Here is a 20,795-nt window from a genome sequence, read left to right as displayed (position 1 = left end):
TGCATCTGAAATATTAGAGTTTTGTTGTTGTTTTTTAAAGGAAAAAGCTTAAAAATCTAATTTTAAGATTCAATCATAGTTTTGTGTTGCATGAAAATAAATATGCTGGCACAGGGTTCCTCGACGCACATCGACAGACGCGATGTTTCAGGAACATAACAGCCGAATAGTGTCCTGGGAATGAATCTATATCTATTTTACATTTTATTCTACCTGCACTGAACTGCAATATTAATTCTGCAAAATACTTTTCAGGGACTGACTCATCCCATCTGGCACAGTATTACAATAACACTTACTGCAAATGTCCAATGCACTATTTTTGTAACTTGAACCGTGGTTTGTTTTTCTTTTTTTCTTTTTTTTTTTGCTAATTAATAATTTATTACAAACGTCTTCGAGCATTGTTTCGTTTTCTTTATTCCGACATGATGCAGTCAGAGCTGCAGAGACACGACAGACACACCTGCGTGCAAAAAATGTAGGAAAGAAAAATGTGTAACAGTGTAACAAAATACTCACCGACTGAGTAACAACTCAGCTCTCTTCAATAGATTTTTTTATAGAAGTTTTCAAAAATAACTATAATTCAATTTGCTTTTTTCATTTGTCTTTTCTTTTTTCTTCGTCTTCTTTTTTTTTTTTTTTTTTACAAGAAGGCAAGTTTTATCAAAGACAGGACAGACAGGTCCAGTGCACATAACAGTCACGAGGGTAGGTGGGGACGGGGGGTTTGGTATATACACTCTGAGAAATCAGTGTTTTAAATAAATGCATAAAGTGCAATAATGAGACACGTTTCTGAATGAACTCAAAGGACCCATCTACTGAAACACGCACTGATTTCACAGAGGATTTTTAAAGCACGAAAGCATACGACTACGAGAGCGACCAGAGCGATACGGAACGAACTGATAAAGGGCACGGACAACACGAGCGCTACGAGAAAACGGATACATAGAGTCGCTGTAGTGCCAGGGAAACGAGCAAAGCAACACATAAAACTTAAAGCAGGATGTCATATCCGCTTTGGGGAAACAATATGTGTCCTTAAGGACATAAAGGCTAGTTATGAGAGGCAATGAGGATGACAGGATGGCAACAACATGGTTGTACAGATGTGACCTAAATACATTCTCTTTGTATCAACAATTCTGTTCTATTATAGAGGCAGTTCAATTGTCTGGAAAAATATACATATATATATATAGATATTTCAACTACGCTGAGGTCACATCTTTGGGAGTAATCCTGTGTGCCACGCTCAGTGTGCCTTTTCCCCCCACCATCTCTACACCTCACTAGTCTGAAAGAACGGAAACAGTTTCAAAAGTAACATGGCACGGTCGCCGTGCGTCCTCTAAGAATCCTGCACGCTGCCTTCCTGCGTATAAGGGTTCGATGTGTGTGTTTCATTTTACAGTCCCAAATCGATCGTTGTAGTTTTGCATAGATACCGTTACGCAAACTCTAATCACATTCTGTACATGTAAAATATAAAACAAAGCCTGTAAACATCTAGCTCGTATTCCTCATTTATCCGTTTAGGTGCGATAAATGAAGTTGAAAAATGATATGGTAGTGACGACACAACGGCGGATTACGTAGGCCAAACCACCTGTAAAAAATTACTCCATCCCTAAAATGCTTCTTTGTTTTTTTCCCCTCTTTCTTCCTCATCTACATAAGAGTCATCTTTGCATGAAAACCAAAATGTAGACGCTATTAAGGCAAAACAAGTATGCACAGTGATTTGTGATTTCATGCATAAACTGATGACCGCCACTGACTATGATAAAAATCAAAATTCACCATTCCCTAAAAATAAATGAGCTTGCAAAAGGGTGACTCATCGCCTCACCGGGGCTTCCATTACAGCTTGGGACAGAGGGAGGTTAAGCTCAACAGGTGTTTCCTCTGAGTCATCAAGCTACTCTATGTTAACAGCCGTGCGATCGCTATAGTGTGATTTATTACGGGTTTGCTCTACAGACATAGTTTAGTCAGTCATTGATGGAGAATTAGAGACCGGGCTGTTTATGCCCCCAAATTTTCATTAAGCTTCCTCGAATAAAAAACGGGTATATCATCTAAATCGCAACAGGATCCATCACAAAAGGTAGTGAGAGAACCATTAAAGGGAAGCTAGCAGCAGTCTTTAGAAACATTTTAAGAGCTCATTTGTGGGAGTCGATTGTGTTGGGTCGTGTGGAATTGATGCTCAGCCCAGATGAGGCCTTTGATCAGCCTGATTCTAGATACCTTCTCCTCAGAGACCCTCGGCTTTAGGTAGCAGAGTTCACACACCTGTTACACCCGCTACTTTTGTTACAGCCTGTCAAGGCGAAATGCATCCTCGGTGGCGGGATCGGTGAGGACCATGTCCGGGTCATTGAGCATGTGCAGGCCATCCAACGTCAGCGGGTCGATTTTCAGATCGTCCAGCGGGAACTGAGAGTCCACATCAAAGCTGACATCTGTGGGCAGGGAGCCAGACAGGTCCTTGGGCAGGCTGGGTGGAGACTCTCCACTCACTGTGGAAAGACAACAAGAAAAAAAAAATACTATTCATCTCACTGAGGTTTCTAAGGAAGAGAAGGAAGGCTAAAATTAGAGACAACTTCAATGAAAACAAAAGAATGCAGAGGAGTGTGGGTTATGATTTGATAACAACTTAAGGGGACAGCTTGGCATCATAATTACATATCTAAGTGAAGCTGATTATTAGGAGGGCTAATTTTTTAAAAACTAATAAAGGCAAACCTTAAGAGGATGGTTATCTTTGAATCTACATGCAGATAAGTGTTATACGTCTCTGCAGCATTTAACAATGTCAGAGCTAACATTCTAGTGATTGAATGACAGGTAACCCGCTACTTTCATACTGCTCAGACCATAAATAATCAAGTTGGACTTTCATTTTTTTTATCCTGTGATTTATGCCCGATTTAGACTTCTGTGGGAAATCTACGTCGTAACTTCCGTCATAACTGCAACCACCTTTTTTATCCTTGATGTGCAACTCGTGAGAAATGTAACAACACGTCGGGTTGCGGCAGCATGCAACGACTGAATGACAAAGTGCTGTTGCTTCCATCCATTATACAAATCCAGTAATCAACCAAATCATTGTGAAGCTTCTTCTGTTCAGTTACTGTCACAAGACCCACAAGAAAATGTGAATCACAAGCGTTCCTCCGCACTTGGATCTACCAGTTCTACACTTTAGAGTCTGGGTCTCTGCCTTAACAGGCCACTCGCTGCATGTCTTGAGAAGCCGTGTGAAGCACCTGTGAGAATGATGTTGGGGATGTTGCCATGGCTACTGTATCCAAGCTGCTGCGAGTCCTGAGGGTTGCAGTGGCCAGTCAAACCCATCATAAGAGCCTGGGAGTAATTGAGGGTGGAGTTCTGGTTGTACAGGCTGTCAGAGCTGATGGGGGTCTCCATCATGTTGAACTGCTCCAACTGGCAATCCCAAAATAAAGAAATAATGCAACAAGTCCCTGAAGTAGGAGAAAGCTAAATGCAGGAAAAACATGCGAAGATGATTGGTTTCTATCTGACACGGACGGAGCCTGTACCTGCTGTGAGAGCGCACTGGCTTGAATGGAAGGCAGCTGCTGGTCGTAGAAGTCTGCAAACACGCTGCCCAGTATGGAGTTGTGCTGCAACAACAAACAAGCAGTGATCGGTTTATTATAGATGTAGGTCAAAATTACAAGTGCGCACCATCAATATGAGCATATATATGTATTGCATCAAGGCTTCAGACATAATACATTAAACAAAAAACACGGGATATACAAAACGAGACAGTCAAAGCAGCTAGAACACTGCAACATGTCACAACGTCTGGAAATGTGTGAGGTTTTTAATGTACAAATGCCCACCCAGTTTGCATATGCCAACACATTAAGTGTTTTTATGTGAATGATGCACCATCAGCGTATTTATTTTATCTTTTGTGTTTTAAAAAGAAAAAAATCTCGGAATTACAGCACCGTCTAGGCAATAAACTACCAGATGTTTTACTGGAATTTTACACATTTATCATGTAGTTTCACTGGTCTGACCCACTAACGATCAAAGTGGGCTGCATGTTTGACACCTCGGGTCTAGACAACCAGATACAAAGGCTTAGAATAATTAGGATTTTTTTATATGCCTCTATAAAATGCTTATAGCCGATTTTCTTTCATGAGGAGGCCTTCACAAGTCTTTGAGCATCTGCCATAACGTTTTGCACATTTGTGTGACATTACTGCAGCACAAACCTTTTCATTTTAATTGCACAAAAACGATTTAAAACCTGCAAAAAATAAAAGAAAAAAACAGTTGTAGTAATCTGCAGATATGTAAATAAATGTATTATATGATAAAATAAATAAATAAATGGCTTAATTAATCACACGAGGCAAAATCTTTCAATATCAGCTGCCGATATCTTACAGCTCTCTGTATACATAATACACTGAAATGCAAACCGGCCAAACGCCCCAAATCGTCTACGTAAGGACAACAAAAGGAAAGCCTTACATGAAAAAGGAGCTTCCTCTCCTGCCTTCTGGCTTCCACGTTTTAATTAAGACAAACCAAACAGGATGTAATGTGCGTTAAAATTAAGGGAATCACTGAAAATGTAATCCCCTCTGTGGCTTTATTCTCCCCTCCACCGACTCATCCAGCGCAAGCTAATTCTCTTGAAATTCCTCATTTGAATGTCCTCATCGAATCAGCAGCAGGAATTCTCCCGTTTCATTGTGGCCTCTTAATGTATAAGTAATTGGATCATATTCTCAGTCTGTGCTCCACCTAGTTCTAAACCACATTATCTGTGTGCGCTGCACAACTCCCCACGGGGCAGAGCAGGTTAACAAGAGAACACAGACTGTTGGTTGTGGTTTGGCCCGTGGATAACCTCGGGACTACGAGTGAGCCACTTCAGCTCTGGAAAGGCCCGAGTTGGGAAAGCAAACATATAGAAATGCACACACAGCATGAATCAACTCTGTCACTCGCCACGTTCCTCTCTCTCTCCACATCTCAAACACACAAGGGCATGTTTAAAAGTCAGAAACTATAACTTCAATCTTTGGACCAGTAAAGGCTTACTAGATGGCACTTTTAAAGGTGTAATTCAAGACAGTATTTAAGAAAGAACACTTAGCAATAAGCGATTAAAAGATTATCAGCACTACCTTTTGCAAATCTTACATGCTTTTACTAAGTCTCACGCACATCACTGACAGCCCTAATCCATGTTTACCTTGGGTGTGTTCAGTTTATCTTAATGCACTACATTGCAAGCAAGGTTCAGTTTGCACAGCTTTTCCTGAAAAATCCTTCGAAGGGGATTAATACCTCCCTTGATGCTCACCCATTCCCCCCCATGCTGGTGCAAACCCACAATAAACACAGAGATCTGACAAACATGGGAAAGAACAAAACAAACTCCACTTCACAGTCTAATAAGCAAGACTGGGAGGGAAACGGTGGAGTTGCGATGCAAATACCACAAAAAGCAGCAGAGGAGGAGGAAGGTCAGGGACACGGCTACATCACAAAACACATCAATGACACTAAGAGACTGCTTAAAGAGACTGGTGGTCAGATCTGGGCAAAACAAGAGCTGCTCAGGGTTCACAGTTTGTCAATGCTTAATGTGATCATTCAGATCAGGAATAGAACTTTTTAATGCACATTTTCTATGTATATATTATTAACTTTAAGTACACACAGACAGCTTTCTCCCAGAGTATTTCCTTCACTGCGCGGTTTCACTTCCTCTTATGTCAAGCATGGAAAACACATCAGTGATTTATAAGGTTAATGATGCCGCTGTGCATGTCGGTAGACTCAGACTCAAAGAAACCCCAGGATTTCCTGCTATTGCTCGTTAAAATGTCAACTAATAGAGGCTACACTGTGTTTTATCTACTTATTAGATACTAATAGATATTATTCTTTTTTGGCTTATAAAACACAGAAAGTAATCATATGTAAATGCATAAATAATGACAATACAATTAACTTAAGGGGGGGAAATGCTTGTTTTGATGTTATGGGTCTTGCTGAAGGGCTCGCTTTTTATTTTATTTTATTTTGCCCAGATCTGTATCAACAAGAAAAAGCTGCACGGAGTCCTACTCAGCAGAGATAACCACAGCACTACGATGCAAGGGACGGTGATGTTTATACAAAGCGAGCCAGCAGCTCGTTCAGTCCATACGCCCTTACTTGAGGCGAGCCTCCGGGTGAGAAGCCTTGATTGGAGACGGGAGAGGTTGGAGATTGATTGGCAGAGGATCCAACCCTACTGCGGTACTGTTGAAGGGACGAGGCCTGATACAAGAGGATACATTTGAGTTATTCACACTGGAGGCCGTCGTTTTGTTTCCCCCCCTCGTTCGTTGTGTGTAACTCTTCTCCTATTGAACAAGGAGCTTTGGTTAACCATGTCTGTGGTGTTTTTCTTGCAGGAGACTGGCGATCAGAGGAATATTGAACCTGTGCATACTTGTAGCTAATGCTGAAATGTAATTAGTATGATCACAATATGTGACGAGTGATGTGTAGATCTCACGTCAGTGGAGTAGTAGAAAAAAAAAAGAAAAGTGAAAGACTGAGTACTACAGGGGATTAATTAGTAAGAATATCGCTGGAAATTAAACCTGAGCAAGTGAATATTTTAAAAATAGTGACCAGGGAAAACCCACTCTGCTATCTCTTGTTCTGTCCTATCATCAGATGTTTTTTATACTGTCTAACAAAATTAAAAAAAAGTACTATAAAACCTTCCAAGTAAGCAACAGATACGCCATCAAGTAATTGAGATTTATCAAATGAGGCTGATAATGTTTAATCAAGTCAACGAGGCGTTCAAACCTTTAAACTCCTAAACTATTAAAAGATAAGTTACCAAAATAATGGTAGCATGAGATGAGAGCGATAAAAAGGAGTTCAAGGTCTGTGGATAGAGCTATAAACCGGTGACCTGGTCAGTGGCGTCGAGTAAACCTGTTTGAACTCGCCTGAAAATGAAAGAAGGTCATGTTTTCCTTGACATTACTTTGACTGTAAAATGATAAAAACATTTCCTTATTAACGGTTTAATAACAAGAATACAAGTCTAAGATCCAGATCCCAGCGAGCTTCCTCTGCGTTTTCCGTGACCTCACGCCGCACAGTCTTTTACGGAGATGAAGAGAATGTAGGCCACTTCATTTCTGCAGTAATCCAAACACATTCCCATCGCAACAGTAGAGCGAAGCAGCGAGAGCCTAGATCTGAAGGAGAAACAGCGCCTTACAGAAGCTTTCAGATTCACGGATGTTTTGCGAATCTCTTTGTGCATTTTTTTACATTCTGCTTTAGTGGTTTTTGGGGGGGACTTGAACTCTGCAGAGAAACAAAGAAATTCTGGGACTGCAAAATTATGGTTTTGTATCATAGTTAAAATAACAAAGAAAGAACAATTGCACTGTCACACACAGTCCTATTTTCACGTCGTTTTTTTCCCCCCCAAGCAAAACGTCTGTTACAAAACACACTCTTGGACAACTTCACGTCACAGCTGAACGTCTACGAGATCAGTTCTGATTACTTCGACGTGGCAGTGTGTTCGCGAAACCCCGAGCCCAACACGTTAACACCATCTGAAAACAGTTCTTTGGGAAAACTGGGAACCAGCCAAGGAGAACCAGTCATCACTGGGTTGTTGTTGCAACAAATCAGCGAGACACAGACTGCTCACCGCGTTCATGTCGATGGTCATGTTGGTTTGCGAGGACGCCTGGTTGTCTGATGGGGAGCAGGAGTTCACCGAGGACGGCAGCTGGACCAGACCCGCCTGCTGGAAAATAAGCAGTGGACTCATAAATAGATAACTAATCTTTAAGCACCACTGTATAATTTTAATGCTTGCTTATCACACACGCATTATATTCATATCTTATTTTATTACATCTTGGCAGATATGAAAACACATCAAAAGAAGAAAAAAAAAATCACATAAAAGGCTACAAGTTGCCTTTTATGTGACATTTTTAGGAGTTTAGATTTTAGAGTTTTATATGTTTTTGTTGAATTTTATTGTCAAAGATCATGCCAAAATGTAAAAAAAACACACACATAAACTTTCTAGTTAAAGGTGAAGAGTCTGACCTGACTATGCACAAGGACTGCTGCACTGACAATCTCCTGTGAAATGTCTTTTTTCCCAGACCCCGAGGCAGCAGGGATATGGTTTTACTTTTACCCCTCTAAGTAAATCATTGTGTATTTTTTGTCAAAATGTTATACTTGCGTCTCATCTGTTGTTCTGGGAGTTGAGACACACGAACAAAGATTTTAGCAAGTTAGCGAGATCTCCGCAGGTGTTTTGCAGTTGGCCTTGGGTTCTTTGTACCTTCTTCAGGACCGCGTGTATTCGCACTTGCTGTGATCCCAATAGCCCCACGTCATTATCTCCTCTGTTTATTTCATTGTGGACCGATGAACGCCTAGATTCTTGGAAATGTGTCTGTAGCTTTTAAGAGGTTTGTGCAAAAACCCAGCGAGAAAGCTTTTGTGACTGAGTCATAGTTATCACAAGAGAAAACTCTCTATGGCTTTCTTACTGAGAACAACCTCTACAACCCACACTTCTAGTCTCATCTTCATAATTGGAACACCTGAATCCAAACAGCTTTTGGAGAAGCAATTAGCAGGGATTCACTTTTTTTTTTTTTACAGCCTCTCTGATAATAACTCAGTATGTTGAATAAAGACATGGAAAGCACAGTTGTTGGTGCGTTTTTATTTTTAGTCAACTGTGGCAAAAATGAAGATCTGCTCAAAAAGTAATCAAAGTAAATGAAATAAAAGCAGACGTGACAGGAATATCAAAGAGTTTGCGAAGTTTTCTTCCAACTAACTGGTAACTGAAATCATCATAGGTTTTATTATTTATTTGGAACCTTATTAAAAAATATAGTTATAATAATTCATTTATGAACTGCTGCTCCTATAACTCTGGTGTGGTTATTCTCTAATTCCATCTCATTAAACATCTCAACAATAGAGAGGTGACTGAATCACAGACGAGTAAACGTAAGTAAGTCAAAGTAAGTCGAATGTTCCCATGAGAGCCAAAACGCATCATCGTCATTAAATGCAGTTTATCTATTTTTCCCCTCATTTTTCATCTTACTCACTCATTCACAATCTGGATGCTATCAATCTAATTAAAAAGCAGCAGCAGCTGCAGATAAACATTAAGTCTGAGATCTTAAAGTCTGGCTAACATCAAAGTTTTGTAATATTCTTTTTTTTTTTTTTAATGGGCTGTGGAACACAAAAATGCATTTTCATTTCAGTTAAACATGAACGGCTTCATGATTACAGTTTGTTAGGACACGTGTTCAGTAACATTTAACATAAAGCTATAGTTTCAAATGATTTAGCGTTCATGTGATAAACAGAGATAAAATGTATGAACATTCTTAGAATGAAAAGAATGAAAACATTCATAAATCCAAAAATATTGGAAGAAGTTGGAAAGACTTGGAGATTGGGATTAGCTGTACTTGCATTAATAAACATAATCCCGAGATTGGAGGCTTAGGGAGCTGACAGACTGATGAAATGGAAAGCAGACCACAACGCCAGCGTCACAAACTGAAACACAGCAACAGGTTTGTAAAGGAATGGACTCGATCCTAATTTCCAGTGAAACTTCCTGAGGTCTATACCACAGCCACTGAAAATTCAGGACTCTGATTGGCTGGAAGACCCAGAATAACTTTTACTAAGTAAATTATTTCATCAATTCCAAAATTTAGACTTAACTTCAGATGATAATGACTCATTCTCTACTACTACCAATAACAAACATGATCAGACGCTTCTCTGTATGTTGTACATGACATGACAAGTTCGAGAGTGCGATTCGAGTGTGAATCCACTGCAGCTACTATAGCGGACCCAAGAAATATAATTCCTTATAAGGAAGAGTTTAAGGAACGGCTGCGGCAGAAAAGAGAAAACCGGAGAGGAAATGCAACCAAAACTGCGGAGAAAATGAAAAGATGTCCACAAACCACGGGTAAAAGCGAGGGAGTGAGAGAGAAAGTGAGTCAGTGCCAGGGGGAGGGGGCAGCGATATGCAACATCTGCACTGGCAGCATGTTGTGTAGGAGAGCACGTTGCTGAAAGTTTCCCATTATCTTTTCGGCTTCAAATAACTCTGACCTAAGGTGATAGACATTCTAAGAGGAAGTGACTAGCAGTGATTTGGCTTTAGCGGTGGGCAGAAAGCAAGTTAAACTACTCTCAACTCTGAGGTGATTGTTTGAAGTAACTAACAACAGGGCAGGGCGACCAACTGTCAGCTGTAAAGCGGCAGACAGTGAGCGAATTGCTTCATATGCAGATGGACTAACGCTCAGCGATCCTCTGGATGTTTAAAACGGGTAAATGAAAACAAAACGAGCCACACGTCCGAGTTAAACAACTGCTGTTGACTCATTCATTGATTTTTTTTGGCAAGTGGTCATAATACTATATAAAACTGGATGTTCGTACATATGAATGAGATGAAGTTTATTATGTTTTGAGCTGTGGCTTTGGATAGAAACTCACTTGCTGGTTTGGGTGTGTCTGGGACGACGGCTGCTGGCTGAAGAAGGCGTACTGGGACAGCTGCTGCTCCAGGTTCATGGCATTAATGGCTGCCTGTTGGGAGCACGGCACTTTATATGACAGAAACCTCAAAAAGCATTCATTTCAGTATTTGTAGCCTGCCTACAAATCATGACACTGTTTCTATGTCTATTAATGTACAACGCTTTCCTCTTGAGTACCTGGGAGAGAGTGAGAGGTGGAGTTGTTGGGGAGAGCTGCAGGTTCTGGTGCTGGTGGGAGTCTCCCGCGTTCAGGATGAGAGGAATCACACTATCCTGCCCGGCCTGGATTTCCATGGCTACTGTGGGTTGAGACGTGTTCACTCCTACCCAGCACAAGAAAACAGTTTCCTTAAAGACCCAACTTGGCACCAAACAAGTGGCAAATGCTGAAATCCAAGATCCTTCATATCCTGCACATAACTTTAAGATATGTCCAGAGAGAACAGAGGAGAGAGTGCTTATTACCACCTTGTGTGTTACCCAGAGCCTGCGTGCTGCTCTGGGAGCCGAACGAGGCGGCAGCTGGGTCGTCGTGGTCGAGCGGGGTGGGCAGCGGAGGAGGGAACTGGATGTTGGTCAGATCGGGAAGAGAGCCGCCAGTGTTGTGGGCTGCTGGTTTCATCGAAGCGGTCAGCTGCTGTTCTGGAGACGGGAAAATGCTGCAGAAAAACAGATGGGTGCCGTAAACTCTCCAGCGATGACATGCTCGATATACTCGGTGATGAAATAGCAGAACCGCCAACACCAGTAGCTTATTCAGATTACTTGGAAATGTCTCCCGAGGCAAACAAGTCCAGAGATATTTGGACTTCATGCATTTGGCCCAGGGTATTTTTGCAAATCTTTTGGCTCCACACTCTCATTCCTTTGGCAGTTGAGCGAGTCAAAATGAAAATGTTGAACTACAGTCAGATGCTTTCAGTTCAAAACTACGCTTTATTCACACCCATTCATCAGATTTGTGTACACACGTACCTAGCCGAAGCTTCCTTTCTGGATTTAAACACTATATCGTAACAGTGAGACCAACGTGCCCCCCAAAAATATTTACACTGAAACATAATTTCATTGTGTTACTCAGACTATAGAGGAAGGTATCCTTAGACAACCTAAGACATTAAAACTCACTGGATTCCAGGAACTTTGCAGGGCTTGGATCTTGAAATGTTCTAAAGTGGGAGAAAAAAAGACAACTAGTGTATCAGGAAGACCAGTGAGATACTCAAGTGAAAAACATTTTGTGTGAAGATTTACTTTTTTGCTGTCCCAGTTATGTTTCTGTCCATCTTCATCCACCTCTTGTTTAATTGCTTCAGACCCCGGTACAGTGAGTAGGAGGACTGGGGAGAGCAAGAGCGAGATGGAGAAATTAAATTAAAAAATAAATCTCCTCAATCTCTTGGATCTACAGATGTCCTGCCTGTTGAAGCTCATAATAACTGCCTTCATTTAATCAGATCAAGTGAGTAAGTGCAGTCGTTAATGTATGTAGCGTCAAGTTACAACATATATATACATGAATTTATATATATCCAAGCACTATTGCATTGTAAGGTACAAAATGATGACAAGGTACCCAGCAATTCCCTTTGAGTAAGCACTTGATGACAGTGGGAAGAAAAGGTTCCTTTAAAAAGAGGAAAAACAAAAACAAAAAAAGAAAGTAGACAAGAAGTGTGACATTAGTAAAAGAAAAAAGAATTCTGAATGCAAATAATGGGTAAAAGCACAAGCACTTCTCCAAGATGATACATACAAATTCAACCAAAGTGCTTCTAAAATTGACATAATTCCCCTCACATGGCCATTAGGAGCGAAATTCACATGGTACTTGAATGCGCACCATCTGCACAGCAATCAATTTTCCTCCTCTTGCCTTCAAAGCCGCATTCAAACCCTTTCATCATACACTGGAGGGCGCTTCCACTGAGTCGTCAGGAGAAAGCAACAAAATACCACAAAAACTAAACAGGATCACAAAAAAAAACAAAAAAACAAATAACACTGAATTCTGCAGATAATGCAAAAAACCACTAATTTAAAAAGCACATATAGACTAATTCAAGGCAGAGTTAAAAGCTCATTTCATGCAGGGTGTCTGTATGAAGTGAGCTGACACACACCACACTAATGAACATGTCTCTTACACTACATGACGAGAACATCTTCGAAATCTTGTGTACCTCGTTTTGGCTGCAGCTCCTGTGATCCTCCAGTGAAGGAGGCCTGCTGGGCAGGAATTAGTGTGCTCTGATGCAGTGCTGAGTCAGAGTTTGTCCTGCAGCACAAGAATTTTAAACTCACATAAGGCGATCTATAGACAAAATCTACCCGAATAGCACAAAAAAGTACATAGTGGGCAACTACAGCACTGCGCGACAACAGCATCACATGCAGCAGTCAGTTATTTTTAAATGTTTAACACTAGAATAAGGACACTGGAATAGTTTTAAGTGTAAATATAAACATTTCAATATTTTTTCTCAATGGCAGAAACTGTGAAAGTCATTAAATATGTGACAATGCAGAAGGATTTCACAGTCAGAGTGTTAGCCTCTTGGGTCTTTCCACTCTGAATGTGTCTTGCGTTATTATCTGAACACGTTTCTTCATGACAGGTGAAAAAAAAATGCATTTAGTTGCAAGAAGGCCATGCCGAGACATTGTGTCATTATCAGAGACCGTCTTACCTCCTCCAACTAGTATCAGGTGGCGGCGAGAGATATACTGAGCCATATGGACAGCTGTCAATGTGACATCGCAGGTTAAGAAATAACAGCTGGAGAATAAAGCCTTGGCAGAATCAGTGTACTCTCTTCTGTGAATTCAAAAAATAAATAAATAAAAAAAGCACTGTGCTTGGTGATCTTCTACAATACAGGGTACACTTTCATTACCTACAGGCCGAAGTCTTTTACAAAAATGCCCACAAAGAGTTTGATTAAGATCTAAAAATCTGAAATCAAGAAGCACTTCCGTTTCAAAAGCTAGCTGAATACAACAGCATTATTAATGAAAAGGTGTTAATAATTGCTTGTTCTGCACTGTGTATTTTCCAATAATGCTACCACGAAGGAGCATTTAAACACAAATGTATATTTTATGCATATATTAAGCTTTAAAAAACAATAATACAGTTTAAAGATTTGCATTGACTTCTGCTGGAGAATGATGAGAGCCCGCAGGTGGTTTCACTTATACTGTGTGATTAGTCCTGTTCTCAGAACTGTGTGGGTGTGTGCAGACTATGGTTTATTAACATCTCCACGATGCTAATGTTCAGCTGTTGACACCATGTTATTCCCAGCCAAACTCCTCCCACTGAATATTTATCATAATACATGAAATCTCTGTCTGTCTGTGCGTTGGTTTCTTTGTCCACCAACTCCTCCGAGAGCATTAGAAGATGAGCAACCAAACCTGTGCACACAAGTTCATCTTAGGCCCCGGAAGGTTCTTATCTATATCAGATACTGCGGCATCATCGCATTGCCTAGCAACCACCCAGCAACAGTTTGAAACGATCCATTTTTTTTGCACTTATGCACCTTATAAAAGCACTGTATCGTTTGTATTTCACAACAGTAACATTTAATTTGTATTCGCAAAAGCTAAATTATGCATGACACATTATGATGGCATTGTGTTGCCCCGCAACCACCTAGCGACAGGCTAAAATGACCTGTTTTTAGGCTTCATGCACCTACAGCAGTTTATGAGACATCCCTATCGTTTTTCATTTCAAAGCTACTTCTCATTTGAATCCACAAAAAGCTGAAATATTCATGCCTAGTAAGCACCTAGGAATGGGTTAAACTGACCCATTTTTAGGATATTAACATGTTTGTTTGTTTTTTCTCAGTGTGATTAAGTATATCAGGCTTCCAACAGCATGAACAGGCCAAAACAAATACTGTAGCATGGGGCATGCATTGGTAGGATAACATCTGTGTAAATTCCTAATAATCTGCAGAAATGCCACTCTACTGCTCCTAAAGAAAAATTTGACCGAGTGAAGTTTTGACCAAGCACTCTGATTTAAACTGAAGCTCAGAAACCAGATAAAAATGGTAATGGTAAATGGCCTGTATTTATATAGCGCTTTACTAGTCCCTAAGGACCCCAAAGCGCTTTACATATCCAGTCATCCACCCATTCACACACACATTCACACACTGGTGATGGCAAGCTACATTGTAGCCACAGCCACCCTGGGGCGCACTGACAGAGGCGAGGCTGCCGGACACTGGCGCCACCGGGCCCTCTGACCACCACCAGTAGGCAACGGGTGAAGTGTCTTGCCCAAGGACACAACGACCGAGACTGTCCAAGCCGGGGCTCGAACCGGCAACCTTCCGATTACAAGGCAAACTCCCAACTCTTGAGCCACGATCGCCCCAACATTAAACAACACTTCACCCAACAGGCAGCATAAAAGGATATCTGTCGTCCGTGTTTGTCAACAGACAGGGGTTTCCGGTGGGGCGATGTGATGCGGTTCCGATCGCGGTAGACTCTTTCCACCAATCCGTGGTGTCGCGTCGACCTGTTCATGTCGAGCCCTGAATTCTGACAAATAAAGACAAGGAAAAAAATGGGTAATGAACTGGGCAAATTGCAAACATTACTTTTCAGCTCCTCACCGGCCTGCACTATTAGAGCTGAATGTGTAACAATAACAAGAGAGTTTTTGAGGTCATTAATCTACAAAAAGCACTGCGGCAGCCACGGTAGTCAGCACTTTACCTCAGTTACACTGCTCTTGGCCAGCAGAGAATAAACACTTCCTATGAGCATGTAGCACAGGAATGAAAGGTAAAGTGGTCCGGGGTGAAAAGGATGGGGGAAGACTGGAAAAAGAAAATCTGAAATGTGTGCATTATGTTCTACGCGTGTTCTTCAACTTGTTTGTTTGTTGTTTTTTTGAGGGTTGTCATTTCATTGGCAAAGAAAATTAAAACTACGAAACTGCATTACATTTTCCTTTTTTTTAAAGGTTGGTATCTTGTTCCATTTGTCTGAAGCTATTCCGTGGAAATTTCAAGGACAAGGGCTTTTTAGCCCACATGACAGATGTTTTCTGTCTTGCTGTGCAGCTTCAGTGCCTTTCAAGCAAGAGACTGTTTCCAGCACTGGCTGAGAGAATAAAACATGGAGAAGCTCTTCTTTCTCATATACACAGACTGACACACTAAGCAACGCAGCAGTCGCGTTGCAGATAGCACTGAACGCAATGATTTTTTCTTTTTTTATTTCCCCAAATAAAATGAAACCTATTATTCAGAACAAATTACACACAACCTCCTGACCCTTTTTCCCTTCAATTTCTAACATTCATTATTGTGCAATATCAGTTTTAAGGCTTTCACTGAAGACTGACATTTCTTTTATGTTTCTGTCGACAATTAATGCAAATCCTTTCCTGCCACCTTTGAAGCTGCTCCTGAAAACAATTTAAAGCAATAAAAAAACTTCTGCTTCTGTTCACGTTGTTGCCGAGTATGAAGCTGTCTCCCTGCACATAAAACACACAATTCAAATTTGGTGTGACAGACGTGGCTTCAAGAACGTTCTTATTACGCTGCGGCAGCAACATATAAACTTCAAAGTTATTGCAGGACTGTGTACACAGTGTTTATTGGACAGAGCCTGCGCCGAGCCATGCTACAACCGTATACAAACCTAATGTAGGCTGTGGCCTTGGATACTTACACTGCCTCTAAATAAAGTATTATTTTTGTTCATATACTGCTTACATAAGTGACTTACACAAAGTATGTGACTTCCTGTAGAAGAATATTTAGTCCAGGGAAAAAGAACCTCAGGATGTCTAAAAAAAGCGACCAGTCAATACTGCAGGATATTACTTACCCATAGAGATTGGGAAAAAATGGGGGTATTTATTTATTTATATCACATAATATATTTTTGCAGTTAAGGCCACAGATTGAATTGACCTACACCAGGTATATTTTAGTTGTAAATGTGAAAGGCAAAGGAAAGATAAGCAATCCTGTACCTGAAAAGGCACGTCGATCGTGCTGTTTCCAATCTGATTGACGTTTGGCAAGGATCCTCCATAGTACTGCCCACGGTTCTGCCCCAGCTGCAAATATTTGGTCTTCTGCAACTGCAACTGCAAGAAGAACAACATCAGGTAAATCAGCAGGCATTTATGGGAAATTTAGAAAAGAAGTAAAAGAGTTTCTCGCTCGCATTAAGTCCACGCTCCAGTTACAGCGATGTAATAAATTAGCTATTAACACCCCACACGCCTAAAAACCAAGGACCAGGCCGTGATATTGTTAATAACGAGAGCTGAATATGATGTTCTGCTAGAACATTTTCTTTTTAAGTTGCATGATTGTTTCATTTACATTACAGGACTGTTTGCAGATTTTTCTTAAATTTTTTGAAGTGCTAAAAGTGAGATTTGTGGATTTTAGCAGTAAAGGAAAGGAAGATCGAAGTGGTGGAAACTAAAAGCTGTTTAATTTAGTGACAAATTTTGTTGCAAGCTCTAACGTTTACAGCTAATTTAGTGTCAAATTTAACGGTTTCTTTTTTATTTAATGTGAATAGATTATATGAATGCCAAGGTGCAAGCAAAGCAGTATAGATATAATTCAGTATCACTGAATGTGCCTGTCTTCATTTCAGAAGAAAACCCTCCAAACTGTCACTCCAGTGTTTATTTCAAAACAGCCTCCTTTTCCATGTCCAATCAGAGAACCCATGACCAGTCAATTAAATTGTCTCATGCAAGCCCACTGCTTACTGTTGGCATGGCAGAAAATCTAATAATAACAATTACTATGCCTGCATCAGTGGTGTATTTTGATAAGCCTCCAACCTCAGAGTATACTTCTTTAGCTACATGAACGCAGTCTCTGATGCAACGGATTAGATACTGTAACAACAGAATATGAAGTCTGGGTCACTTTAATCACAAGAAGCCGTGTACGGAGAAAAGCACAAAAGAAAAATCAGAGTGAGAGTTGAGCATAAAGGGAGGCAACAGTGTGAAAGGGTGAAACTCTAAACCCGAGGCATCCTTCCAGCATGTCTAACTCTGGCTCAAACAAGAGCTACCTAATGTTTGTCTTTCCATTAATCACTGGAAAAGTGCATCCTTTCACCAGTTTCACTGCCCCATCTCGCAGTTTTGAAGAAAGCGATCCAGCGTCGCTCTGTTTAATGGGTTTGCTCATACTCCACCTCTCCACTGGGTTTTAATTATAGTCAGCTTGGAGGTTTTTGCATAATTTTACTGACAGCCAAAAACACACAAACGACTGATTGCATACTTAATGAAATCTAGATTAAAAAAAAAAACATAAGGCCACAGACCTCCACCAACCTGTCGAGACATATCGTCTACAAATATGGACCTATAATAATAAAGTCATAACTCTGATGCAACTTGTTCTATTAGTTTCCAGATAAGGACGTGTTTAAAGGTAAAGCATAGGGAGGCCATTTTTCTTAACATGTATTCCCAAACTGATGATTTTTGGTTATTTGGTTACACGTAACTATGTTGCATAAGTGTAATGTAAAATGTTACATTTAAGTTACCTGTTCAAATGAAATGTACTTGATTGGTATATATTCAGTTTATACCAAGCGATTTTTGTGCGTGCTCTCACTGGCCACTTCTTTAAGATACACCTCCTCAACTGCTTGTTTATGCAAATATCTAATCAGCCAGACACAATGCAGCAACTCAGTGCATTTATGCATGTAGACCTGTCAAGTCAAGATGCTTAAGTTCAAACCAAATGGAGAAGAAAGGTTATTTAAGAGATTTTGATCGTAGTATGGTTGTCAGGACCAAGTGAGCTGGTATTTCAGTATTTCAGAAACTGGGATTTTCTAAACACCTCTAGGGTTCATAGAGAATGGTCTGAAAAAGAGAAAACATCCAGTGAGCGGCAGTTTTCTGGGTGAAAACGCTTTGTTGATGTCAAAGGTCAGTGGAGAAAGGCGCGACTGGTTCTAGCTGATAGGAAGATGCAATATCCCCGAAAAAAAGTTCATTAAAACCAAAGCATGCAGAAGAAGAAGAAGCAGAAGCATCTCTGAATGCACAACATCTTTGAATCTTGAAGCAGATAGGCTACAGCAGCAGAAGACCACACTAGGTGCCAGTCCTGTCAGCTAAGAACAGGAAACTGCAGTTAAAAAAAAAAATCACACAGAGGATTTAAGGCACTTCTTAATGGGCCAACCCATCACTAGTGAGGTGTAGCTAACAAAGTGTCGGGTGAGCGTGTATTTCTAATATTTTTTTTTTTAAAGCAATGCACGTTTAGAAGTTTTGCACTGCAGTCTGCCATTGACGTGAGACTGTGAACCAGCATCCACGATATCTACTGTTACATGATACTTCTGCTTTTCTGATTCTAGAAAGACCTTTAAGTTGCTCTTTATCGTCTTCTGAGCAGACACAAACACACAGATTCAGAGAAACAGAGCTTAGATAGGATAGTGGCTGATGCTTGCAATGATGTTAAGTCCATCATATTTCCACTCAGTAGCGGTTTCCACTGAAGCCCTGCCTCCATAGGATTTATTCTGGAGGCCTGTGCTGTATGTGGCTTAAATTCCACATAATCTGCTGGCCTTCATCTTTGACGTAAATGTCACTCATGTTGCAGTGCACACAGGCCTGAGGACCCGTCAGACAAGTTCACCGCGGTTTATATGCACAGAAACACACCTTAACATATATCCCTATATGCACCACGATTTTCTAATTCATTTTTTAAAATGTCAATCTCTACGTTCACGGATCATATCATATGCTTTAGGTTAATCGCTTCGTATCTAAGCCCACGAGATGAAGGGAAAATCGCGGTGCTGGACGCGCGCTGTCAAACACGGATGCACGCCCCTTTGCTTTACACTTGCGTGGGACAAAAATTGTAGCCAATAACTTTTAGGAAAGATGGTCCCCGCAGTACGCATCTACATTTGAGGACCGACACATCGTGTCGGCTCAGCTGGCCGTCCACCGACAGGAGAAAATCGGCCACAGCTGGCAGGAAGCGTCGTTTGTTATTGTTTACCTGTTCTGCGTGCAGCCGCGGCGCTACAAATGCCTATTTGACAGCTCGCTGAAAACAAACGGAGCGCAGACAGGAGGGAGGGAAGGAAAAGGCAGCAAACGGTGTCGTTACCCTCGCTGCTCGGGTTATGCTCAGGTCTTTCATCACTTCTTCAAACGCCGCCGTCTCCTCCGCCTGCTTCTGGTTATGTAAAGCGATTTTCTCGCTGAATTTCCGCGGATTGTTCGAAGTCGCCATGTTTCGCTCTTCTGCTCCGTTTTCCTTCAATGGTCAGCGTCAAGTAACACGGAGGGAGGACGCACAGCTTCCGGTTAGAGAGGCGGACACAACGCAGAGCGTAAAAACAGAATACCCCCCCAAAAAAGGCAACGTTTACCTGCTTTTCCTTCATCCTGAATGAAAAGTCTTTAAACTTATTTTTTTAAAAGGTTTTTACAGTGTCGTGCAGGCCAAGTGGGCTTCACATATTTGAATTTACTGACCACAGGTGATACCTATAATCTACAGCTAAAACAGTCTGTGGACTGACTCTAACTAAAACAACAGGAGCCAGTGTGTGACTTATTACAGGAAGGCCACATGTGCAGGATCCCATGAAGCCTCTCCAGTGTGCTAATAAAGCGCTGCGTGATCCTGCTGACACTTATTAAACATGTTAGTGTGTGGGGAATGACGTCCGCACCGGGATCTGGGACTACCTAAATCAAATGCAGCCATTTTTAGTGTTAAAAGCTTCAAAGACCCTAAAACCGTCGTTACTAACCTGCCGAGGCAAGAAAGGGACGGCATGTGAGCCTAAAATCAACTTCCGGCCACCGTGTTTTTATCTCATTATCTGTTAAACCGTGCAGGCAGATAACCGAACAAACATTTACTTTTACTTGATTAAAACCAAACGGTTTACACATCTTTTATTATGAAATCTGCTGGTTTCCGGTGTACTCAGGGAAGAGAACGGCAAACTTGACGCTTCTCCCTAGGTAGGCTTTGCGTGGTCACGTCGCTGCGCGGGGGTGTTGTGGAGGCGCACCGCACATCTGGACTGCGGAACCCCCGC

At 41.1% G+C, this 20,795-nt stretch overlaps 1 protein-coding gene across 1 annotated transcript; it reads right to left on the bottom strand.

Annotated features, from left to right (window-relative positions):
* Nucleotides 1-1,177: 1,177 nt before the first annotated feature.
* crtc1a (CREB regulated transcription coactivator 1a) lies at nucleotides 1,178-19,996 on the bottom strand. The gene is made up of 16 exons (XM_085377653.1): nucleotides 19,850-19,996; nucleotides 16,687-16,803; nucleotides 15,111-15,236; nucleotides 13,358-13,419; nucleotides 12,851-12,945; nucleotides 12,244-12,294; nucleotides 11,922-12,007; nucleotides 11,796-11,836; nucleotides 11,136-11,326; nucleotides 10,845-10,990; nucleotides 10,624-10,716; nucleotides 7,757-7,855; nucleotides 6,241-6,345; nucleotides 3,585-3,668; nucleotides 3,291-3,468; nucleotides 1,178-2,534 (listed from the first exon to the last, which is right to left on the bottom strand). The coding sequence occupies exons 1-16, from the start codon at nucleotides 19,973-19,975 to the stop codon at nucleotides 2,329-2,331; spliced, it is 1,806 nt and encodes a 601-aa protein (XP_085233779.1). The 5' UTR covers nucleotides 19,976-19,996; the 3' UTR covers nucleotides 1,178-2,328.
* Between the last annotated feature and the right edge of the window lie 799 nt (nucleotides 19,997-20,795).

The sequence above is a fragment of the Diplotaxodon limnothrissa genome, linkage group LG18, assembly GCF_057381915.1.
Source record: "Diplotaxodon limnothrissa isolate DT_005_m linkage group LG18, D_limnothrissa_male_GT1.1, whole genome shotgun sequence".
NCBI classification, from domain to species: domain Eukaryota; kingdom Metazoa; phylum Chordata; class Actinopteri; order Cichliformes; family Cichlidae; genus Diplotaxodon; species Diplotaxodon limnothrissa.
This window is presented reverse-complemented; position numbering and strand designations above follow the sequence as displayed.

Coding starts and splice junctions, on each gene's coding strand:
- crtc1a (XM_085377653.1), bottom strand. CDS start 19,975: ATGGCGACTTCGAACAATCCGCGGAAATTCAGCGAGAAAATCGCTTTA. Junction 16,804..19,849: donor GCATAACCCGAGCAGCGAGG/GTAACGACACCG, acceptor TTCTTCTTGCAG/TTGCAGTTGCAGAAGACCAA. Junction 12,946..13,357: donor CCTGATACTAGTTGGAGGAG/GTAAGACGGTCT, acceptor CTTGTGCTGCAG/GACAAACTCTGACTCAGCAC.